This window comes from Leopardus geoffroyi, chromosome A3 (assembly GCF_018350155.1).
Source record: "Leopardus geoffroyi isolate Oge1 chromosome A3, O.geoffroyi_Oge1_pat1.0, whole genome shotgun sequence".
Taxonomy (NCBI): Eukaryota; Metazoa; Chordata; class Mammalia; order Carnivora; family Felidae; genus Leopardus; species Leopardus geoffroyi.
The window spans coordinates 55,142,637-55,167,552 of NC_059336.1; the positions used below are offsets into that span (position 1 = coordinate 55,142,637).

Sequence of the window (24,916 nt, forward strand, 5' to 3'; positions counted from 1 at the left end):
ACATTGACATTTCCCCAGTTGTCCCATAAGTGCTTATGTCCCACCACTATTTCTGTCCCTGGGGGTCCCCCCCCCCGCCAGGCTGTGTGGTCAGGTGACTGTGCCTGAGCCACCTGGGAGGGTCCTGTCCTCCAGTTGCCGCCACATCTTTCATATATGTGCCCAGGGCCCTTTGTTCCATTTGCCTTTTGTTTCCTAGGGATTGCTTTTGGAAATTTAATTTTGTCTCAGAATTATGTAAAATATTTACCTAATTCAGAAGTCAGATCAACCGAAGTCCATTTAAAGGAAGCTACATTCTTCCCTGTCTTTTGGTGTGAAACTTGCAAATTTTGTTCTAACGGTGACTGTAATAGTATTTACTTTATAAAAGCCTTTTGCTTTTCTCTTTTTCTTGCTGGGGGGAGCTCCTGCTGTCTGCTGGTTGCCCACTTTGAGCAGCTTTTGGAAATAGCTGGTAACCTCTTAGCACCTTCCCCTTCTCTCCCCCAGCATCTGTGTTCGGGTAGCATCCCTCTATTCCCAGCGGGTCAGCGAGCATATTGCACTTCGGTTTCATCTCCCCATTTCCCCCTCATGTTCGATGGTCGTATTTTCTCTACTGTCTCTTTCAAAGCCTACAGCCGTCTACTGTCTCCCGTATCTTTATCTGTCTTCGTTGAGGGGAGGTGTGTACCAATCGCTCACCAACACGTTTCATGCTGCTGATTCTCCAGTCTTCTGGTGTTTTGAAGCGATCGATCCTCCGGGAGATATCTCAGGATAAGCACGTGGGAACACCGTCCCAGAGACTCTGCATGTTGGTTAACAGTTTACCTGCAGCCTTTATGCCTGCAGGCCAGCGAGGCTGGATAGAAAACGTTTGACTCACACTATCTTTCAATGAGGAACTGAAATGAACTCCACCATTACTTTTCGGCATAAAGCATCGGCGAATATTGGGTGACAGTCTGAATTCCTTTCCCTTCTGGGACTTGGTCCTTTGCCTCGAATGCCCAGAGAAGTCTTTCCTTGTCTTTAAAGCTCAGTTTCTCATCGTTGGCACTTACTGGCACATTGGAGCTGGCCATGGCCCCTTCCACTGCCATCTGCAGATGGCCTGCCAGGCTTTCGGGTGGTTCCTGATAGTGGCCTGGGGACTCTGGCTTCTGTGGCCCCACAGCCTCTTTTCCTCTCTGCTTCTCCCCACAGTTTCCAACACCACCCAGTTCCTGTAGTTGGCTGGTGACTTCTCCCCAGCGGCTCGCGCTTTTGGGTTTGTGGGTACGCTGTGTGCCACTCCGTGCTGTTATAAATGTTGTCAGCGAGTTTCTGGTTTTGCTATCCCAGCTGTTTTCATGTGTTTGTTTTTAACTCATGGTAAAATACACGTTAACATAGAAATTACCATCCTAACCAGTTTTAAGTTTACAGGTCAGTGGCCTTAGGTACGTTGGGCAGCCGTCACCACCAGGCATCTCTGGAACGTCTTCTCCTCTTACAGAACTGAAACTCTGTCCTCATTAAGCACTAACTCCCCCTCCCGCTCCCCACGGCAACTCCATGATTTCTGTGTCTATGATTGTGGCTATCCCACGCCCCTCGTGTAAGTGGAGTCATGCAGGACTTGTCCTTTTGTGCCTGGGCTTACTTAGCGTGGTGTCCTCAAGGCTCTTCCATGGCATAGTGCCTACATGTCAGAATTTCCTTCCTCTTTGAGGCTGAGTCATACGTTCCATTGTATATATGTACCGCAGTTTGCTTATCCGTCATCCACTGGTGGACACGTGGGTTGCCTCCACCTTTTGGCTGTTGTGAGCTGCTATGAAGTAATTGTTCTGTTTTTATGCAGAGGCTGCAAGGTTAAAAGGACAGCCTTGCCACTCTCTTCCCAGATACCTTGGTTCTGGAACATTCTAAAGTAATTTTTTGAAATTTAATAAATTTACATGCATGCACATCCACTCATAAACATGTTCTGCATGGCAAAGCCTACTATACATGAATGAAAAACACGAGTTTTTGCAGTATTTGCAGTTTGAAGCACAGAAGGTAGGCTCGTTTCTCTAAAATGTCAGGACCTCCTTCAACATATAAATAAGAAAAACATGAATAGCCCAATGGAAAAATGAATATGAACGGATATTTCCTAGAAAATGAAATCACCTGTCTTACAAATGTATGAAAAGATGTGTTGTCTCACTCATACGGAGATGTGCAAATTAAAAGTTCACTAATGCATTTTTCACTCAGATTGTTAAAGACCAGAGGGTTTGATGAGCCCTCATTGAGGGTGTGAGGAATTGGGCCCTCGTAAGTATCACTTCTGAGAATGTGAACTGAAGTGGCCTCTGCAGGAGGGCACTTTGATGATATCTGTCCAAGTTACATGGTACTGTTCTCCTAGAGGGGTATTCCACAGATCTAATCACAAAAACGCAAAATAACCAGTGTAGAAGACTTCATTCTCACATTGTTTGTTCAAAACAAAACAAAACAAAAAAACAAACAACCAGATGCTGCCGGTGGAGGAGTTGTTGGGTCGCGCGGGCTGTTGGGGTGCCACAGAGCCAGGAACGAGAACCAGGCACTTTGTGTGTCGAGGCAGAAGGATGTCTAAAGACAGTGCAGACAGATAGCACTACTAAATTGGGGGAAAGGGTTTGCTCATAAATACCTGACACGTTTCTGTGTAGCTGCCCGAGAAATTGATAGCATCAATGACCTCTGGGGAGCTGCTGGGTGGGGGCTGCAGTAGGAAGGAGATTCTCCAGAAAGCCCTTTCGGATGTTTTCAAATTTGAGCCATATGACTGTATCACATACGTTGTAAATCCTAAAATATACAGCAGAAAAAAAATACGTGCATGTGTTTAAAGAAAGAAAAAATCGACGAGCAAGTCGGCTTTTGCCCCCAGAACGTCATTTTCCTTCCTAAAGAGCCTTATTACTTCTTAGTGTATCCTTCGCGAGAGTTTGGACCTGTGCTTTGGGTAGATTTCATAATGCATGAGGAGTTCCTCAGGCCTCCCGCCCCCTGGCCCCGCCCTCACTGCCCCGCCCCCCTGGCCCCGCCATCCCCACCTTTGGAACTGACCACTTTTCCGCTCTGCATGCATATCCATTGCACAGCTGCCTTCTGGACCAGGGTTTCCAGTTTGCATTTTCTCCAGACCCTTGCTCTGGGACAGCGATGGGTGTGGGGTGGAAGAGGTTCTGTTTTACAAGTTCACATTAATTGGGTTCCTTCCTTCCCTCCCTTCCTTCCTTCCTTCCTTCCTTCCTTCCTTCCTTCCTTCCTTCCTTCCTTTCTTTTCCCTTTCTTATCCCTACACCAGACCAAGCCAGCCAGGTATTTAATGGTGTTTCTTAACTGGAGGATTTCTCAGAGCTTTTACTATACTAATATCTATTGTGATCCCTAAGTAGGCATATATCATATATTTTTATTGTTGTCTTTTCTGTGAATTCCCAAAAAGGGATATATGTAAAGTATGTTATTTTATACATTATGTATTTGTATTATATATGCAGGTGTGGGCATGTATGTGTGTATATATATGGCATGTAAGTCCTTTTTAGGTATATATTTTATATATCAACATTTACTACACACACACACACACACGCACACATATGTATGTATACACACACACACACACACACACATCTGTTTCCAAGCTTAATCAGGATGGATTGCCTTTTTTTTTTTTTTAATGTTTATTTATTTTGAGAGAGACAGACACAGAGTGTGAGTGGGGGAATGCAGAGAGAGAGGGAGATACAGAATTCGAAGCAGGCACCAGGCTCTGAGCTGTCAGCACAGAGCCCGACGAACTCATGAGTGTGAGATCATGACCTGAGCTGAAGTCAGATGCTCAACTGATTGAGCCACCCAGGCGCCCTTGGATTGCCTTTTGATTAAGGAGAGAATGTCCTGGAAGCTTAGGCAGGCTACTGTTTCACCTAATATATTTTGAGAAAGGTGTTTCTATTTAGGCAATAATTAAGTAAGAAGAGTTTTGAGATAAGTTTAAAAAGCCAAAAACCCAGCACTGAAGTATGTATTACAGGAAAAGGTATGAATACAGTTAAAAGTATAACATTCCTACCAATTTTTGTTTAAGTGTTGGCTGTACTCATGTTACAGGAATGATACGTATATACCATATATCCCAAGTCCTCTTGGTCTTAACAGAGCATTATAACCTAATTAGCGGGTAGTCTCATGTCAAGAGTAGGCTGTCCTCCACATTTGTATCTGGTTGTAATGGCTGCACCTGGCAGTCCCCAACAGATCTGCGGTCATTTTTGGTAGGAAGGGGCTGTGCCTGTCGGCCCTGCTCTCCTGGAGATAAGCCCACTGGCAAAGCCAAAATGTTGAGCACTTGAGGTGGGAGGGGGAGCCAAGCCTGACCCTAGAAGTGGGCTTTTCTGCCCTTAAACAAGCCTCTTTCTGAATTGAATAGAATCTTCTGTTTCACAAAATTTCTAGTTACCCAAAGCTAGAAATCTCAATTCAGAAATATTGTAGTCAAAACATAGGTTTTGACCTCAGTTTCAGAGTACATGTGACCTCCTACACCTGGCTGGTTGTGGCGGGGGGGGGGGGGGTTGGGTGAGGGGGGCTTCTTTTCTGCACAGAGCAGGTGTTGAATGGCACTGCTTAGAGATATGTTTCGTTAATGTACTTGCTTGGCCTGGGACTTCTGGCAGCTGCCTTACTCCAGGGGACAAATTAGTAAGTTAAACAGCTGAAAATCCCACCGTTGAGTTAGCTGTGATGTTGGGGAGATAAACAGACTTTCATCCTCCTGGTCTGTCCCCTGGTGGCCAGCCAGGCCCCAGGTCTGTAGTTCAGCATCACCTGAGCAGAGTGCCAGGGGACCTGTCAGTCACAGCGAGAGGTCTGGAAAGGAGACAGTCGCTTTCAGAGCACGCGGAGCTGGCTGTGCTTCCTCGCGCTTCTGTCCTGTGCGCCACCCACAGCTCCACATCTACGTCCTTGTGTTCGGGATGATGGGACCTCTTTGCATGCCTGTTCTTTAGTCCACCTGTGGCATTTGCGGACTAGACTGCAGAGAATAACCCCAGATTCTTGGAGATTGGGAGTGTTCACAAAAGTGGTTTTCGTCTCCCTCTAGGAAGGGAAAGAGTAGATAGCTGGCCTTTGAGTCCTGCAACCACGAGGAGTCCATTGTCTTTTGGCTGATTTCTCATCAACAGGCCAGGCTGTGATCGAGAATTCTTCTGCTGCAGTTGATGGGTCCTTTTTATCCTTTCTGCTAAGTGGATGGTCTTTATTACCTCTGCTTCCAGAGGAGCTGGCATCCCTATGCAACAGGACCTTGACCCACTCCTGTCCGCCGCTTATTGTTGGAGGGGGGGCATGAATAGGCCAGTTTTTAGGCCACACATGGCTGGTGTCAGGGAGGAAAAACAAAGGCAGGTGGTAAGAAGATGAAAAAGCAGCCTACCTCTTCTGACTTCTCTAAAGGAACTTCTGTGGGGAGAGGGAGGAAATGTTACACTTTTGAAAACTCTTAGAAACTATAGTGAAAGCCCCTTGAAAAGCTGCTGTGAGGGCACAGGAGTGACAGCGTCCAGGTGCTGACCATCTGCAGCTCCTCGCTTCTTCAGGGGGTAACAGCACTAACTGCCTGCCGTGTACCTGGGCGACTCCGTGAGTGGAAAGAATTGGGCTCTAGCATCAGAAAGATCTACTTTTTAAAAATCCCGGCTCTTTTTAAGATCCCTGAGATCTTAACATCTCTGAGCAAAGAGTCCCTCCCTCAGGGTTCACGAGTATGGTGGACAGAGCCCTTCAGATCCAGAAGCACTTCCTGAATGGCAGGTGTTGGGGCATGGGGCTACAAAGATGAATCGTGTATATGCCGTGCCTCCAAGGAATCCGTGGCTTCTATAACAGCACCGTGGTAGGAAGGGGGAGGCATTGAACTCACAGGGTCTGAGACACAATTGGAGTCTTTGTTCGTGAGGGGGTGACGGCCTGGCTGTGGGATGGCACCAGTAAGAAAAGAGCAGAGAGGTATGTCCAAAGTGACCTTGAAACAGAGGATGCTTCAAACCCCAACCCTGACCAAGTTGGACAGAGACGTGGAAGGGGTGGAACTAAAACACACAGGCCAGCTCCCTTAAGCGTGCTTTGCTGTTGCCGGATGTTCCAAGAACAAAGGAGTTCAGTGGTCAAGGAAATCTGGGTAGTACTGGATTATAAAAAAATCACCCAGCACCTTGATGGCTGGAATTGTCAGGCTGTAGTGTGTGACTGTGGGTCTTACAGCTCCAGGAGAGGGAAATGTGCAGTGTTTCCGCAGCTTAGTAGGAAAACTGGTTCATTTATCCATTTATTGATTGGCATTGGCCCTGTGCCCTGGGGATACTCAGAAGTGAAGTGTCAACTCTAGAACAATGGAAGCAGGGCGAGCTGCTCCCAGACTGCCAGAGACACCGGAGCTCTTGATTAACCCTGTGAGCAGCCAGGAGAAGCGATCACGGCAGCCCCGTGAGCTAAGGAGGAGGAGAACAGAAGATAAAAGAACACATTTGGGAAGGAAATGGGATTTACAGAAAAGATCCATGGGGAAGGTGAAGGAAGAATGGTCAAATAGAGAACAATTTTATTTCAGGAACAAAGGGGTGATTCTCTCTCTCACACACACACAAATATTTTCATCTAGGTTGAAAACAATTTAATATATATGCCATGTTTTCTCTTTGCCTTATAACTTCCGGTTTCTGTATAATAATGAGCATCTAGCTCATCTAGCTTGGGTTATGATTAGAAAGGTAGTTTCTCCCCACCGCGTTGGTTTCAAGGTGCGTCTAAGAGATTAAACCTGTCTTTCCTTGCAGGTAATGTACAGAAGGATTCTGCAGCAGGCGGGGTTCATACAGTTCGCACAACTTCAGTTTCTGGAAGCTAAAGAGCTCTTCAGGTAATTTGAGGTGTTGGTAGCAAGCCCTCCTGTGTGTCCCTCTGTGGTCAAAACCTTCACCTAGACTGTGTGGCCGTGATGGGAGATGTCGCCGCGCTTAGCTTGTGCCTCACGGGGAAGTGGTGAGGCTTCTTGACAGTAGCAGCCATCACCAACACTCGTTCCTCGCCCCCACCCCTTAGCCTCAGTTTACTCGCCCTGTGTCCTGAGGAGGGCAGAGGCTGATGAGGGCGTGCCCATAACAATCCCACGAAGAGAGGAGAAGGGAATTCTGAAGAGTGAATTTAATAATGTGAAGAATTCCTAGGAAAATACTGTTGCCCACTTTTCCTTTCCTTTGGAGATTTCACAGGAAATCAGGGAGCTTAGGAAAAGAGCGGGTGCTTCTGGGAAAACTCATGAAAACTCCTTCCAAAGACTTCACGAGGAGAACGTTCATAAGAACAACTTGGGACATACGTTTTAAAATGTCTAACTAGAATAGATTCTGTGTAGTCTGGAACCTTCTAAAAGATAAAATGTGTGCTAAGCACCGGAAGAGATCCTTCACATCCAAATAACAACCAGAGCAGGGCACCGCTGTTTTGTCAGGCATCAGACCCGCCACAGCTCCGACCTCCTCCTCTGGCACATGCTTGGTGGTAGGAGCAGGTATCTGAGTAAAGAAGGAACCACTCAGCGAATCACGATGCCCAATGTAGCTTACACTTCGTAAATTCTATGTGCTGTTACCATCGGTTCCTGGCAGGATCAGTCACTTCGGGGCTTAAATAGACTCTTTGTCCCTTTGGACCTGGGCGCTTTTCCGTCCTGCCTGCTTTGTCCCTGCAGTGCCGAAAACCTTCTCATTTGGGTCACGGGTACATCTTTCTTCTTGGGTTAATTTGCAACAGTGGGCGAATGGTCACAATATATTCATAGAAGAGTTCGTGGATTTTGTAATAGACTCGTGTAGGGCCTGTCAGTCATTAATAGAAGGTTCCTGTCTTTCATGCTTCAGCCTCTTACTGGTTTACATGGACTGCTGCTCAGTTTTTGTCAAAAGTGTGGCCGAGGGGTGCCTGGTGGCTCAGTCATTTAAGCGTCTGACTTCGGCTCAGGTCATGATCTCACGGTTCGGTTCGTAGGTTCGAGCCCCACGTCGGGCTCTATGCTGACAGCTCAGAGCCTGCATATGCTTCAGATTCTGTCTCCCTCTCTCTCTGCCCCTCCGCCTGCCCCTGCTCGCTCTCTCTCTCTCTCTCTCAAAAATTAATAAACTTAAAAAAGGCAAAAGTGTGGCCGAGGAAATTGACACTTGAGGAAGACACTTCCAAGACAGACGTGACTCCACTTTCCCTTCCTGTGTCCATGACAGATGTTGCTAATAACGTGAATTTTTTTTTCTCATTGGTGTGGGACATGCCCTCACATTTCCTTCTCAGTTCAGTGCTAGAAGCCCCAACTGCCAGCCAATCATGGTCGGCACGCTGGGGGTCCGTACGCTCTGTGTCTGTTTCTCTAGATGTTACACAGCCTGTCCTTGTGTCCAGTCAGGCCAGCACTTGGCCCGAGCCCCAGAGCCAGAGCGGCAGGGTAAGACTGCACCCGGCTTTTGCGGCCTGCCCATACAAGTCTGGAATCTGGCTGTGTGCCCATTGGGCAGTGCAGGTGCGGCTCCATGGTGTGGGTGGAGGTGCTCTGGGGGACAGTGTAGAGCACGGGCTTGGATTGGGATTTGGCCGGATCTCAAATGGTGAGAAGCTTCCCAAATGGAGTCATGCAGTCATGACCTTTTGAGCTGGGTAATTTGTTACGGGCGCGCTCTCGTGCATCGGAGGAGCCCTGGCCTCTACCCACTGCGTGCCAATAGCACCCTCCAGTGGTGACCAAAAGTATCTCCAGACATTGCTAACTTCCCCAGGGAGCAAAACTGCTTCCCTGGAGGACCGTTGCTTTAGGCAGAGGGAACACACAGGAAAGGCTGAGAGGCATGAAGTGTGTAAACTGGAGAGGTGATGAGGTGGCGTTGAAGCCTCGGAATATGAGAGGGACAATGGAAGCCAAAGCTGTAAGGTCGTCGGGAGCAGCTAGGAAGGGCTCTGAATGCCGAGCTCAGAGGTCTGACATTCATCCTGGGGAGGCCCAGAACCGCAGGAAGTGGGGAGAGGGCAGGAGTGGAAGAAAGGAGGGCCAGAGGCCGGAAGTTGGGGAGGAGGAGACTCAGCTTGAAGGAAGGCGGACGCAGCGAACATCGCAGAAAGTGTAGACCCGGGCCCTACCTGAGGTTCCCATTCATGTCTGGCGGCCCTGCGTCTGTTTCTGCAAGAGGGGCCCCACAGGTAGGGCTGCTTCTGGGCCAAGGTTGAGGCCCGCAGCTCGGTAATGCCACCGCTGGCTTGTTGTGGACAAGATGAGCAGGCGCAGTGGGGACAGGGTCAGTGGTGAAGCTGAGGTGGGATGTCACCAGATGGGCTCCCTGGCCTTCCGAGGGTAGGACACCACATGGCCATTGCAGCCGCAGCCTAATCTTATGCTCTGAGAGGCCGTCGAGAGTCACCACGGATGCGGCCTCACAAACGCTGTCGCGGCTCCTGTTAGAAGATCTCTGATGGGGATGTTGTAAGTCATGTTCTCGCAAAGTCCCTTCTTTCTGGACCGTGCAGCACACCTGGTTATAGTTTGTGCCAGGAGAAACGTCGGACTGTACTTCGCCTTTGACCGGACAGTGACGTGTTCCCTTCACGTTCCTTTCTTGGCCTCGGTTTCCAGGGAGTCCGGCGCTCCCTTGGTGTTGGGACCGGCTCGGGTGTCTTGATGTTGCATGCCGGCACTGGAGGGGGGGCGTATGTGTCTCTCGCCGTGGTCCCCTCTCTGCTGTCGGAATCGCGTGGTGGCACTCCCCTCGGCAGTGCTCTGCTGGGCTCGCGCATCCGGACGCTCGCTCTGACGTGCTCCCCCACACATCCAGCTCCCCGTTAACGTGTGCGGGCGTGCACGCCCCCCCCTCCCCGTGTTGTTTTGTGTGCCTATGTGTACTCTCTCTCTCTTTTTGCTTCATTTAGTTTGACACTGTAATTGCAGAAGCGGCCAGCTTGACGTCCGGGAGCTGATCTCTCTCTACCCCTTCCTGTTGCCCACCTCTTCCTCATTCACACGGTCCCACCCTCCTCTCCACGAGTATGCAGACCTGAACCAGCTGACCCAGGGGGACCAGGAGAAGATGGCCAAGTGTAAGCGCTTCCTCATGAGCTACCTGAACGAAGTCCGCAGCACAGAGGTCGCAAATGGCTACAAAGAGGACATCGACACGGCCTTGCTCAAGCTGTACGCGGAGGCCGACCACGACAGTCTGCTGGACCTCCTGGTCACCGAGAACTCCTGTCTTCTGACAGACAGCGCTGCCTGGCTCGAGAAGCACAAGAAGTGAGTGTTCCCTCCCCACACGCGGCCAGGGGCCGCACGCTGGCCTTTCTGCCACCACAGGGAGGCTGTTGGGAAGCGGAGACTCGTCACGGGACCCCTGTGACACCGTGGTGACAGCCCAGTGCCCCTCAGGGTAGATCCCCCCGGCATAGTCTGCAGACCAACTGGAAGGGTCTTGGAAGGCATTAGGTCTCATACCAGTTCTTTAATGATGCTGACCCCAGCCAGTCAGAGGCCCAGTTAGTAAAGGAAGTGATTCTTAGCCTTCATATCCGTAGCGTTCCACATAGAACTCACCCACGCAGGACGCCACGTGTGTGTTGGTCATCTTGAGTCATTGATGACCGGATTGCACAGATAGATAGACATCCGCATAAATAAAAAGGGGGACTTGGTCTTGTTGGTAAAAGTTTATGGCTTAAAACTCTGCTTTTATTATGAGCACGAGATGGTAGGCAGCCGCCCCTTGCCGTACGCACAAGGGCGGTTAATTGTAGTGACTGACGTGGGAAGAAGGGCTCGTGTCGTCTTCATTCTGGGCAGGTGTGGGAGGGCTTTCTTCAAAAGTGTTGGATGATCCCTAGAGTCCTGCAAGCAGTAAGATGCTGTATCTGTGGTTTCTGTTGTGTATTCGAAGTAGCACAAGTACTGACGAAATCCCACGGAAACCGCAGGGGTTACAGTGCTGGATCCCGTTCAAATGCCGGAGACAACTCGGGGCTTGTGATCGGCCTCAGCGTGGCTGTTCGCTCCTCCTGGCACTTTCCCTCAGTTTCCCAAACACGCTATGGGAGGGCGTTATTTTGTTTCAGAACCAGAAAATAACACTGATGCCTCACGGTGGTGACTTGGAATGGTAGGGAGCAGGCGGGGTAACTGCCTGAGAGGCTAAGGAAAAGAGGAGGGCACCAGCGAATAGTTCGTTATCTTACGAGTTTGCTCTCGGAGGGAAGAAATCCAGCATCCCCCTGTGTTCGCTTCTTCCAGTCCCCAGCTGGGGAGGGGGATGACCGGGAGCAGGACACCCCAGTGGAACTCGGGAGGCTGGAACGGCTCACCACCCGAGCAGTGTCAGTGCCGTCGCTAGTCTTTTCCACTCACGAGGGAGAAAATGGGTGGTGGAGACAGTCCACCTGCTCAAGGCCATGGAGGCCCTAAGTCATGAAACCTGAATTGAAGCTCAGGGCCTAGAACCCTGGGTGCCCTCTCCCAGGGCTCACCCCCCCTCCCTGCTGTCCTCCGCGGTGGCTGGGTGCTCTTGGCCCGTATTGCTGTCGTTCGTATTCAGACTCCTTACCCCTTCTTTCCATAATAGCTCAGATGGCACACTTTCCGACCACTCTTTTAATACCTTGTGATGGTTGACGGTGATTATCTGAAAAGATACAGAATCGTATTAACATTTGAGGAAATTGTGAAGCCATTCCAAACACGATTTTCCATAGCACAATTATTGTTTTATTTTTCAGCTTATGCTAGACTTGAATACGATCCTTTTTGGAAGTTGAGGGGGCATACGTTTGCACACCCGAAGTAAATAAACAGAAATGAGGATCTTTTTGTCCTTGGAAATTTGTTGTTGAACTCAATACGAATACGAGGGACCGGGGCGAGGGGCGGGGGTCGGGGGGCGCGGGGAGGCTGTCGCTGGGTGGGCGCCACCCGCAGCCGCTGGCGGAAGAGGGTGCGCTTAACACGGTGTCTCCTTTCAGGTATTTTGCACTTGGACTGCTCTATCATTATAATAACCAAGACGCTGCGGCAGTGCAGGTTAGTGCAAAAGCGTTTCAGCATTACTTAAAAACCTCTGTCATTTAGCTCCGTGGTACCTGGGGAGGAGGTTCCCAAGGTGGCGGAGGCTGCTTTTGCCCGGTCTACACCCCTTTTTACAGAATAAGAACAACAACTGTTTTAGAAAGTGACCTCCTTGACAAATGTCAGCCAAGGGCTTTCTTTTCCTTGTCTTTACGTCTCTTTCGAGGACATTTTCAAGATTGAGTTTTGAAAATTTAAGAACTAAAAATACGACTTCTTACTGAGCCACAAGGCGTGGGGCACCACTGCCTTATTCGAAAACTAAGCCTGCGAATATCAGCTTATTTATAACCTCCGCCGTTAATGACACTAACCGTTGCCAGTGGGGAGAGTAAATCATTATCCCCATGTCACCTGTGACAGAACTAAAGCTGATCAAGGCCAGTCACTGGCCCAGGGTCACAGCCTTGCTCCGTGGTAGAACAGGGATTTGAACCACGATTCCAGGTGGCCCTGGCAGGGATACTGCACCTGAGATAAAAAGGCATCAATCCCTAGTCTCCTCTGTCTCGTCTCGCCTCTCACGCCTTGTGACAAACGTCATCTCACACTGTCAGGAGACCTTCTCCCCTTCTGTCACTTGGTATGCACTGGTATCATTCTTTTTCTGTTGTTTTGAGAGTGGCCGAGAACATTGGCAGTAGTCCCCAGGCTAACGTCAGCCCTATGACTTTGGCAAAGCTACACATGCAATCACTGTCATTAACCTGATGGCAGATGAGGTTTAAAAAAAAAAAAAAAAAAAAAAAAAGGTTTCTATCGACACACCCAATGGCCAAGAGTAGATTTGGACGTCAAGAATAACATTTTTATATTGTAAAACACATGGCTGTAAGAATTACAGCTTGATGAAAGTCTAATAATAACAGCGGGACTATAGAGTGGGGTTTGCAAAATCCAAGTGATACGAAATGAATCTTTATATATGGCAGAACTCTACTGTGAAGAAAATGACACGTTTCCGTGTATGTGTGATTAGGTTATTTGGTTTGAGGAATACAGTGTGGAAGAAACTGGGACCATAAGAAAGGTTCATATGCTAATATCAGAAGTACAGTCTACACCAGCAGCCCTGCTTCTTGGGCCTCTTGCGGGTGGTGTGGTCCTGAAGTACGGCACACTGGGCAGGTGGGTGAGGTCCAGGCGATGCGGTACAGGCTGAGGGGCCTCCGTCATCTCTTCCACTCCCTTGTGATGCAGCCTCATCCCGGGTTTCCGAAAGTAAGCTTTGGTTTACACAGCGGGGAAGTTTCTGGATGAAATAGCAAGGGACTTTTATTATTAGCAGCTGTCACGAGCCCCTGTGCACAAGACAGAGCACTAGGGGACAGAATCACCAGTATTTTTGAAAGCACAGTGTCTGACCCTCCTGGTCCACAAAGGACATCGAAGTCCAGGATCCCCGTGGTGGGGAAGGTGGAAACAGCCCCGCCGATGGAGGCAGGTAAGTTTCGTCTGCATCAAGATGCTGTCAGTGATCGTTTTATCTCATGAAGAAACATTTTTAATGCATCTACGTCTTTCCACCTATTGTGTTTACTATTCGTATTACCATGATCTCATTAGAAAGGAAAGAAAAAGAATTTGGTGCTTTATTTTCTTGATGTCCTGGACCCCGTCTTCTATATTGCTTTATTCCTCTGAAAAACTTAAAATTCGTTTAGGCCTTCAAAGTTTAAAATTTGTCCTACTACTTTAAAGGATCAAAAGGCCAAATGAGTAAACGTGTGCCCTTCCGTAGGTAATTCTGAAAGGTATGTAACCTTCCGTTTCTTTTTGTTCTTTACTCCTTTCCAGTTATGGGTGAACATTGTGAACGGGGACATTCACGACTCCACTCGCTCAGACCTATACGAATATGTCGTTGATTTTCTTACCTATAGCTTAGACCAGGAACTCGTGTGGAAGTACGCTGATTGGGTCCTGCAGAAAAGTGAGGAGGTTTGTGCTTCATAAATGCATTGGGGGGGGTGGGGGTGGGGGGAGTGATTTTAAATGATTGATTTTAACAACAACCGTCCATGTCGTTCCTCCCCTTCTAATGGCTCACCTTGAGCCTTTGGAATGCCCAGTCTTAGGAAGTTCTGCATTTCAGCACTTCTGAGATACACTGTTCCGCACATCAGTGTGGGGCAGGCCCGTTCTGTAGAAAAGCAGAAAGCGTGGCCGGGGTTCCTTCGCATCTTCTGAAAAATGTGTGTGTGAACCCCCATGCCTGACCAAGTGTGACCCTTCTGATTTCTGTGGGCTGGCGCAGAATCAGATGGTCGCCTTGCAGGGTGTGGTACCCCGCCTGGGCCACACCAGGCAGACCCTTGTCCTGTCTCTGTGCCGCACCCCCTGGCGTGGCAGTTGTGGCTCTGGAGGTAGGAGGGAGCCCTGCTCAGGACTTGCCATCTTGGAGGCTGAGGAAGGGCAGCAGTGAGGAAGCACCCCGAGGAAACTCCTGCTGGCTGCAGGGTGTGGGGGGAGTAGCGCATAAGCTCAGGACTCCTCTGTGAAGCCGCTGGAGGGCTGGAAAAGAGATAGCATCTCAGCTGTCACCGTTAAAAACACACATTTCCTTGGTTCCCCTTGGAGGAGAGAAACTTAGCTTCCTGACTCGGGACCTTCGTCTTAAACGTAGAGTTTTCTGCATGTCACATCTGCCTTTGAAAAATCCGAGCTGGGGTATGTTCTCCATGGTACTCTCTGAACTGGGAGGTCTGAGCCCATGGGCTTCATGTGCTTTTAACTCCATCTTTACTTGGCCTCTGTGCACACACACCTACAACATACCCTGACACACTCAGGCACACCTGCAACATGGATCCAAAACGGTTGAAAGCTTTGGGCTCCTCCCAGTGCTAATAGATGGTATCAGCATGTCATTCCCAGGATTCTGTGTGCCTGGTGATGAGCCAGCCACTCGACCTGTATCATTTCTTTCAAATGCCACAACAACGCCACAAGGGGGAATTACAAGGAGAGCAAAGCTCAGCTCTAGAAACTTCCCCAAGGTCAAATAGTTGGTACAGCACCGACACAAATCCCGGCTTCTAGAACTCAGACATCACACTCAGGAGAGCGGTGCTGTATTTCTCGTGTGTGTGCGCACACGTGTGTGTGATAGAATGCCCAGGGGAAGTACAGCATGCCTTTACTTGCCTACCTGACCCATTAGCATGTCTGTTGAAGATGGAATTGCCACAGGGAGCTCCATTCAACAGGCACAGGAAGGCCCTCTGGAAACTTGCTCAGGGACGGGCCTTGGATCTACACAGATGATCCACATAGTGGATCCCTGTGTGCAGAGAACTGAGTTTACTGAACGTTCAGTACTGTATTTGTTCTTTCACTTACTGGCCAGCAAGTGACCATCCTTGTCTGCAGATCGCCTTAATATTACAGAGTTGGCGCCTCTCCGGTTAATTAATGTTTCATTCTTTAATTTCTCGCCTTTAAATTTTTTTTTATGTTTATTTTTTTGAGAGAGGGAGACAGAGCGCAAGTAGGGTAGGGCAGAGAGAGGGAGACACAGGATCTGAAGCAGCTCCAAGGCTCCGAGCTGTCAGCACAGAGCCCAATGCGGGGCTCAAACTCACGAACTGTGAGACCATGACCTGAGCTGAAGTCGGACGTTCAACCAACGGAGCCACCCAGGCGCCCCTAATTTCTGACCCTTTTAGGAGAAATTCCGATGAGGTGTATGAGGTTTCCCGTCTTTGTGCTGTGCTCTTTGGTCTTTGCCAGTGCCCCACCCCATACTGTTTTGCTGTATCTCCGTGTTTTTGACAACAATTTTCCCCAGACATAAATGTCCATCGATTAGAATAAATATAAGATGGCATCCGGAGAAGGAAATAGCTAAATTACTATTCTCCTTTCAGGTTGGAGTTCAAGTTTTCACCAGGAGACCTTTGGATGAACAGCAGAACAGTTTTAATCCCGACAGCATTATCACTTGCCTTAAGAAATACCCTAAAGCCCTTGTTAAGTATCTGGAACATCTGGTCATAGACAGGAGACTGCAGGTGAGCGCTTTTGAACTTGGACTACCACGAGCAGGGCTGCCATGTCCTAGTAGTAACTTAAGAGAGAGAATTTGACCGGAAAGCGTGTTGGCAGATGGTTCTAATGTAATATCTTAAATGTAGATGTTTTCGGTGTTCTAACGTAATAGTTTAAATGCCCGGCTCCCCGGATGCTCAGTCCGTGCTCATGGATGGTCTAGAGGCCCGGAAGCTAATGAAGGAGAGGCATGTCGCCTTTTCTTTGCCTTCCATCTTGTATCCATCCAGCTCCTATTTTTTGTCTCCTTTCCTTCTTTGTTACTATCCTCAAGGGAGATGAGAAGATCCGTACGTTTTTGGGAAATGCCTAAATCCCGTGGCCCTTCTCAGATGAGAAGTGACCCTTTTATATTTTGCTCGCAGAGTTTAAGTCTGCCTTCCCCGTATTGGCAGTTTCTGAGATGTTTCCGATCCAACAAATATGTCCCGTTCAGTGCCCTCGAGCCCCTGCCCCAGCTCGCCTGGGCGCAGGCCTGGTGTTGGGAGCGCCCACTGGCTGGGAGCGCTCCGGCTTCCTGCCTGCCAACGCCGTCATCTCCCGCAGAAGGAAGAGTACCACACACACCTGGCGCTCCTCTACCTGGACGAGGTGCTGCAGCAGAGGCCCGGCGCCAACAGCAAGGGTGCGGAAGCGACGGAGACTCAGGCGAAGCTGCGACACCTGCTCCAGAAGTCTGACTTGTACCGAGTCCACTTCCTGATAGGTGAGCAGCATCCTGCCAGCCTCTCCTTGACCTGTTCACCTTGGCAGGCACGGATGAAGGCTCTGCCATAGCTCCTCGTTTTGATGGGGCGATTCCTTGGGCCTCTTCTGGCACAAAGTCAGCCGTCTTGGAGGGTGGGGCGAAGCCTCTCAGGCCTCCACCTTCTAGAAAGGGACATTGGCCCTTTAGCCAGGGACACAAAGCTGCCGGTGGCGGGGAGGGGCAGGGGTTGGAAGGCCGCTTATCTGTCGAGCCTACCTTCACTAGACTGCCTATTCCTCTTCGGCCCGCTTGATTCTCAGTTCCTTCTGATGGCACCAGCGTTTGGGCGAGGCTGTGCCAGCTAGCACCGCCCCCAGCAGCCCACTCAGATTTCTCGAGGCTCCAAACCATGAGCTCTGAGCCACAGGTGTCTTGGATGGGAGCCTGGTTTTCATTTCCTTGGGGTGCAGAGCCCACGGTTTTTGTGTTGCGTAAAGTGCCACAAAGCAGCATAGTGCTTGCACCTGGTAGAATGAACTAGATTCTCGATGTGCTTGACATAGTAGAGTTTTCAGATTGGTCCTTACTGGGATTAGTAATGTATTTCTCCTTAAATGTGCAGTGTTTTTTGACCATAACTACAGTTGATTCTCATTATTCGCTGTAGTTCTGTTCTATAAAGTCTCCACAGACATTAAATTACTGAATCCTGAACAGTGCTATCCAGGAAATACAGGGTCAGCTTCCTGCAAACCTCTGCTCACATTTTTGTCAACTGATCAGTACATAACCTTGTTTTATGAGTGCTTCTGTTTAAAGACACCTCACTTAATAGGTATTGTTGATTCATTAACATTGAACTCAAGGCCAACAGAACTCTAGCTCAGGCTTGAACGAAGCTCATTGAATACACGCATTTTCTCTGGAAGGCACGTCACAGCCCTCCTGTGCTTGGAAACGGTAGGCCCCACTTCGGCACTGTGCTCGGGGCCCATTCTAAATGGCAAAATTACAACAAAAAGCACAAAAACGCAAAAATCGTGGCACTGCATACACCATGGAGAGGACCGTTTACTGAATGAGGGCTTCAACAATAAGGCAGAGCATCACCTTATGGGCCCTCGGTTGGCAATATGTGTGTCAGGTGGCTCGAATTTTGTGCCGCCCTGTGCATGTCCGCAAATGAGTGTAGAAGCACCACAACTGCTGACTTTGGGGTTACAGATAAATTTTGGTGAGTAGGCAAATTCACGAATACAGAATCTGAATAATGAGGACTGACTGTATACACCAGGCCCAGGTCAGAATGCTTAGCGTGCGTTAGGACGCTCCCCACAACGACCCTCTGAAATAAGTCCTATTTTTAAAAATTATTTTTACTATTGTTTTTACAGGGGTGTCAAAGCTTAGAGAAGTTACCCAACTTGCCTCCGGTCACACAGCTCACGGACAGTAGGTCCAGAGCGTGGACTGGGGTGGTTGCCACCTCACATGAACCACAGAAACTCGTTGTGGCCTGTGTTTGCACCGGGGCTGACCTTCAGCCGTGATGCTCGCCAGCCACCCTGGTCCCTCACGGCCGCTGTCCGTGCTTTTTGGGCGGTGCCCATGCTGTATGGTTGTTAAACAGTTTTACTGTCACCCCTGACGTCCGTCATGCTTCATGCTTCACAAGTCTCTTCGTGCAAATCTCACGCTAGTCATGGGTTTGTTGATCAGGTTCTCGGTCAGCTAACGTTTGTGAGCATGTGTAGAGTATCAGACGCTGCACCGAGGACATAAAGGTGGATGTCACTCAGCTCTGGCCTTCAGTTTAATGAGCATGCACATAGCGGCCGATAGCAGCTCTGCATGGGGTGGAGGGGAGGGAGCACGGAGAAGGCGCTGTTTGAGCAGTCACAGAGATAAGCCAGGGCTTGCAGATAAGACTGGGGAGCTTGCAGGAAAGGGGGTGTCCACCAGGGCACTGTGGAAGAACCCTGGAAGCTGAGAGACTCACTCTTTGCCCTCGTTAGGTGACTTCGGCAGCGTCAGCCTGGGCACGTTGTAGTAGCATTTCTTGTGCAGCCTGCCCGCCCCGGGGTGGCCGAGAATCAAATACAAACGGGATGATAGATGTGGAAAGTGCAGTCACTGCCGTGGTCTTTTCTCAACCAATCTGTGCCTCTCCCGTGCCTTGCATGTGGTTGCCACTTAGCAATTATTTGGTGACCTTTCCTTGTGAGGATGACAAGGATGCACGTTGCAGCTTCTGTGTTTAGTGCTGTAGGTGACATATGTTGTGGAACCAGCCATTTGCTGCGGGTGTCTGCCGTGTGCCTCAGGCCGGAGTGTGGCCACGCTCTTAAGTCCGAATGCCCAGAATTCCAGTATTAATGTTGGCCTCTGAAATAGGAGCTGTCCCTCGAATATCCTTCTACAGCAGGAAGAGATCTGACGTTATCTTCCTCGGTTGCCGAGGGAGCGGAAAACAAGGGGCCTCTACCAGTGAGATACAGCCTGCTGCGGGCAGGGCCTCGGTCAGAACTTTCTGTGGTGGTGTCGTGTTGCTCATAGCCTGGCACCTTAAATTGCAGGAGACACAACAGCTTTAGAGTAATGTCGATATGGATGGTTAACAAGACGACCCATACTCCTTTCTGTGAACTATATTTTCAGTTGGAAGAAAGGGGCTCGCCACACGTTTTTGGCAGGGCGGGGTTCTTGTCGGAACGTAAGTCAGCGTAGTGCCTTTCCACTGTGGTCGAAGATCCCGTACTGGGAAAATGGGAACAGTGCTGGATTAATTAGAAGCCTGAAGCCGTGATACTCCCGTTTGACCAGGGCCCGCTGAGATGACAGGTCATTTGTTTCCTTCAGCCGCTAAGCATTATGAAAAATAACGTATTCTGCCGTTAGGCTCTACCTATAAGTAGGGTCCGGCCTCCCCTTCGGGGACGCCAGATCTGCAGCACGGAGGTACAGGCAGGCCTCGTATGAACCGTCTAGGTGGCCGGCTCCGCTTTACCCCTTCTTAGGCTGAGAGCACCCGGGGTTTGGGGGCAAGCCGGGGCTGGCTCTAACCGCTGGCTGCTGCTGCACAGATAGAGTCCGGGGCGCCGGCCTCCCCATGGAGAGCGCCATCCTGCACGGCAAGCTGGAGGAGCACGAGGAGGCCCTGCGCATCCTGGTGCATGAGCTGCGGGACTTCTCGGCGGCTGAGGACTACTGCCTGTGGCGCTCCGAGGGCAGAGACCCGCCGTACCGGCAGCGGCTCTTCCACACGCTACTGGCCATGTATCTCCAGCCCGGCCCCTCCGTGCCCGAGCTGGCCGTGGCCGCCACGGACCTCCTGAACCACCACGCGGCCGAGTTCGACGCCGCCCGCGTCCTGCAGCTGCTGCCGGGCACCTGGTCGGTGCAGCTCCTGCGCCCGTTCCTGACCGGGGCCGTCAGGGACAGCGTGCACGCCCGGAGGACCACTCAGGTGGCCCTCGGCCTGGCCAAGTCCGAAAACCTGATCTACAAGTACGACAAGGTGAGAGCCGGGCTTCAGAGAAACGCCCACCAGTGGAATAGCAGACTGTGTGGGAATTCTGTTTTTGCACTCTTGAGGAAGCTCCGTACCGTTTTCCAGAGCGGCTGCAAGAGTTTGCATTCCTACCAGCAGGACACATCTTCCTGTCATGGCCCGAATTCCATCTTGGGAGCCCCACCCTCATGACCTCACCCAACCTCTGTCACCTCCCAAAGGCCCCCAGTACATCACATTGAAAATTAGAACTTCTGCATAGGAAGGGGCTAGGAGAGGGGGATACAAACGTTCCGTCCCCGACAGTCCCCAGTTTATATCCCTTTCTGGAGACTTCTCTCTTGTGAGACCCACACTCTATGCAGCCGGCAGGGGGATCTTTCCAGAGCAGGAACCCGATGTGTTCCTCCCCCATGGAAGCCTTCGTGAGTCCCCAGTAGAGGAGTTGAGGCCTGGAGGGTTCCATCTCCTCTCCTTTGGTCTGGCCCTTTCCGTCTATTGCTGCTTCCCAGGACATGTGGAATCTCCCAGATGTGATAGGTTGCTTCATACATACAGGCTTCGTACCTGAGGTGCCCCCTGAGATGGTCCTAACCTTTCCTTTTATGCCTGGTGAACGCCTACTCAAAACCCAGCCTCGGTATTTTTTCCTTTGTGAAACCTTCATATCCCTTCAAGCAGATAACTCCCCTCCTTCGCCCACCACACATTCCGGCATGCATTCATAATTGTCTCCCTTCACCATTAGACACTGGGTTCTTTGAGGGCACAGAACTTCATCTGTGTATCTCAGTATCCCTAGAGCCAAGCCTGGCATCTCAAAAGTGTTTAATAAGTGTTTGTTGAGTGACTGATGAAACTAATGAGTACAGGGTGAATTCACTGAATTGGTAATTGGTCCTGCCGGTAGGCAGAGTTGCCTGGGTTGACACCAGTGAACGGTGCGAAAAGGCTTTTTACCTCGCAGAACTGAGGGGGTTACAGCCCGGTTTTGTTCGCTGCCTTTAAACAAATGAAATTATGTTTTCTAGGACCAGGCAGGAGTGTGCCATGAATGAACCATATGGCTTTGATGGAGTCCCTTATTTGTGCCTTACATTCCCTGTTTGCAGATGAGAGGGCCGAGGCATTGGATGATTTACACAGCTTTATTCGGCTCTAACATGACATGACTTTCCAACAGGCGTTGGCTCAAACACAGAGCTCAGAGAACGTTTGAGAGAGGGCCTGTTTAGAAATGCCCGTGGCCGGCGAGCAGCAGTTACTTTTATAAAATGAGAAAGCAGTTTTGTAGCATTTTTTTTATCTCTCTGGTTCCTAGAGACGTTTTTGTTTATTTTCCCCTCTAATATTCTGGTGTTTTTTGTTTTTTGTTTTTTTTTTTTTTTAATGTTTATGATTTTTGAGGCGGGTGGCAGAGGATCTAAAGCGGGCTTTGCACTGCCAGCACCGAGCCCGATATGGGGCTCAAACTCGCAAACTGTGAGATCGTGATCTGAGCCGAAGTCAGATGCTTAACCGACTGAGCCACCCAGGTGCCCCTCCTCTAATACTCTGTTCAAAGAAATGGACGTTAAAGCAGTCCTCATGAGTAACAATCATCCATGGGGTAACGCACGTCCACTCTGAAAAACTGGTATAACTCTAGCTGACAGTGTCCTCGGTCTTTTTTTTGCAGATGAAGTTGAAAGGAAGCTCAGTTCGGCTTTCGGACAAAAAGCTCTGCCAGATGTGCCAAAATCCCTTTCGTGAGCCCGTGTTTGTTAGGTATCCAAATGGTGGTCTCGTCCACACCCACTGTGCTGCCGGCAGACACACGAACCCCAGCCCCCCCGGCCCTGGCGCACGGACTTGAGGAGGCCCACCCGAGGGCGTGAGAAGGACCCTGAGCTCTTTACCAAGCCTGCTGGGTGCAGAGAGCAGAAGCCGCTGCACTTGTGCCAGCCAGGACGAAGGGGTGACATCTGGGTGCTGGGGAGACGTCGGTCAACGTGAAACAGGGGCTCTTCACCGCTGACCACTCTACATTGAATGTAAATGGAAAATCCCACAAATAGAGACATGTTAGGGTTCGCCCGTCCCGGTACTTTGTAATCCAAAATGAATGCCTACTTTGAGAGAAAAATGAGCCTTCTCTCTGCAGTGTGGACATCCTGGATTCCCCCACTCCGGTGCCCTAGTCTCCAGATGTGCATTTGCACTGGGAACGTGCTCCAGGGTGGTACAGGGATGAAAAGCTCGCTCGGCAGGGTGAGGAGCCGCACGGTTGCGAGCAGGGGTTGGGGGGGGAGGGGGGCTGTCTGTTTCCAGGATTACCTCGTGGGCTCCGCCTTTGCCCTTAGCTGACCTTGGGGAAATCTTTTTGTTCTTTCTACTTCCCGTGTGACTCTCAACCCCTAAAGGATTCTGCCTTGTTTACCCGAGCACCCCCTATCGGGGGAATTTGTACGCTTCTGGCTGCCTCGCCAGTGAGGACCTGTCGGAAAACGGTGTAGCCCCAAGAGAGAAGCCACTCGCCCCATCTGTAAGAGGACAGTGGACAGGAGACCTGTGGCAGGTGAGGGCCCAGGTTTCGGTCCCTGTACTGTCACAACACCTGCCAATTTGAAACTCCGCAATTGACATGTTTGACTAAAAAGTTTTATTTGAAGTTCTGTCATCTCTGCAGTTTTTCTCTTGTTTAGAAATTCATCCGTCATATCCGTTAGGGACATTTTTTTTTTTTTTTTTTCCTTGTTAAAATGTACCTCCTACTGAACACTCGGGAAATTAAAAGGGAAACGTTACGAGCACAAGCCGAGCAGAATTTCAGGAGAGGCCGGTTTTAACCTCACACCCTCAGCAGGACGGGCAGCGGTGACAGCTGCCTTCGCCCGTGACCGAGATGTCTGTCATCTTTCCTGCCGGGTGCTTCTGCACACCCCGATGAGGAAGTCCAGTCAGGCTGCCTTACCTCCCAGCACTTTACACGCCTGCTCTGAGGTTTCCTGAACTCACAGGAGGAGTCCCTCTTCTTCACCACAGACGGAGTCATTTTGTGTCTCCGCCTAACGTCGGGGAGGAGCCGAAGCCGTCCCTCCTTCGCTGCCCTGTTTTGAATTTCATCGTTGGGATTAATGATTCTATTAAGAGCTAACACTAGACACTTGTACCCCCTGCCGTAGCATTAGGGAAACAAGCATTAGCTCGTGTGTCACAGGAGAGGACCCTGGAACAGAGCCTCTCTCCGTCGGCCCGGGCCTTACAGAGCGGGGGCGAAGCGCTCCTTGTCCGTTGTCTGAACAGTGCTCTCCTGTACTAATCATGGTCAGTATTCTTCGTCCTTCTGTGATTCCGAGTGGCCCAAGAAAGCAGAGGCGCCTCCGCGTTCTTCCTGTGTCTCCGTCTAAAGAATAAATGAAGAAACTCTTGCAACTCAGCCACACACTGCGTACGTGGGGATGAAGCCCAAGTCCGGTCATGAGTTTGACAGCTTGACCCTGTGGATGACTGTTCCGGGATGGTCATATATACTGTGCACGTTATGGTTACAACTCACGAGCTCGTGTTTATTCCTCCAAGAACAAGCCCCTAGCACGTACCGTGTCACGCTTCCGAAAGCACTGTTTCGCTGGACACGACGTGGGTAAAATCTTGAGAGCACCTTGTGATTGCTCATTCCTAACTTGGGGACACTAGTCTCCGCTCTCTCTGAACACTGGTCGGTTTTTTTTGAAACGTTTCTCATCCTTTAGAATGACGGGGATTAAAGCTGAGTGGCCTCCTGTGTTCAGAACCGTACCTCGTTCTCCTCTTTCTCTGACATCCACGGGCCCTTTTTTGCAAATCAGATTTTTAAAATACATAGTTCTCTCTAAAGGCCTGCTGTTTTGTGACTGTGCCATTGAGTGGAACAATTAGAACATTGCTCAGCCCTTTTCTCCCCTCATTAGGTTCTGTGTAACCATTCTAGTTAAAACAGCATGAGCCGAACCCAGTTGGCATTAATATTCGAGGGGCAATACTGTTAGATTTTATGAACTGTTTCTCTGCTGTTGCCCCGCAGGTGTTCATATGGGCGTGTCCTGTAGGGTGTGGAGCATTGGGCCTGAGCTCAGAGCAGGATGCCTCCTGCCCATGACCTTGGTGAGTGCAGAGCAGCTCAGGAGGCCGTGGGGTCACAGCCTCAAACCCATGCCCGTCGCACAACGAGGGTAGCCCTTGCTTTTCGCTTGCTCTCCTACGGAAACTTTTGTCCTTGCAACTTTATCCTTCACCCCTGGTCGGGTCCCAAATACACAAGATGTACAAATGTAAACTTGTTGATTTTATTAAAATTCTTTTAATTCTTTGTTCTTTCTGTAATTTTTTTTTTTTTTTTTTAATAAAAATTATCTCGGTGAAGTGGTGCTTTCCACTTGGTGGAATACCTAGTCCAAGGAGTTCTGGAACTTACTCATCCATACCTCGTGGCTCCTACCTGCACCTGCAGAGGACTTGCATTGGCCACCTCTGAAATTCTTTGTTATCA

At 49.9% G+C, this 24,916-nt stretch overlaps 2 protein-coding genes across 3 annotated transcripts in view; one reads left to right on the top strand and one right to left on the bottom strand.

Moving 5' to 3' along the window:
* TGFBRAP1 (transforming growth factor beta receptor associated protein 1) overlaps nucleotides 1-24,736 on the top strand; it is a 63,570-nt gene extending 38,834 nt beyond the window's left edge. For both annotated transcript variants that reach the window (XM_045445556.1, XM_045445555.1), the window contains exons 5-12: nucleotides 6,855-6,937; nucleotides 10,001-10,342; nucleotides 12,055-12,112; nucleotides 13,955-14,098; nucleotides 16,027-16,170; nucleotides 16,754-16,913; nucleotides 19,979-20,412; nucleotides 22,085-24,736. In XM_045445556.1, coding sequence (XP_045301512.1) covers nucleotides 6,855-6,937; nucleotides 10,001-10,342; nucleotides 12,055-12,112; nucleotides 13,955-14,098; nucleotides 16,027-16,170; nucleotides 16,754-16,913; nucleotides 19,979-20,412; nucleotides 22,085-22,261 — 1,542 coding nt within the window. In that variant the 3' untranslated portion in view covers nucleotides 22,262-24,736. The remainder of the gene's footprint in view (nucleotides 1-6,854; nucleotides 6,938-10,000; nucleotides 10,343-12,054; nucleotides 12,113-13,954; nucleotides 14,099-16,026; nucleotides 16,171-16,753; nucleotides 16,914-19,978; nucleotides 20,413-22,084) is intronic.
* The window catches only part of GPR45 (G protein-coupled receptor 45), a 110,135-nt gene continuing 96,857 nt past the window's right edge, over nucleotides 11,639-24,916 (bottom strand). The window contains exon 2 of the transcript XR_006703382.1: nucleotides 11,639-11,717. The gene's annotated coding sequence lies outside the window, so the exon portion shown is untranslated. The remainder of the gene's footprint in view (nucleotides 11,718-24,916) is intronic.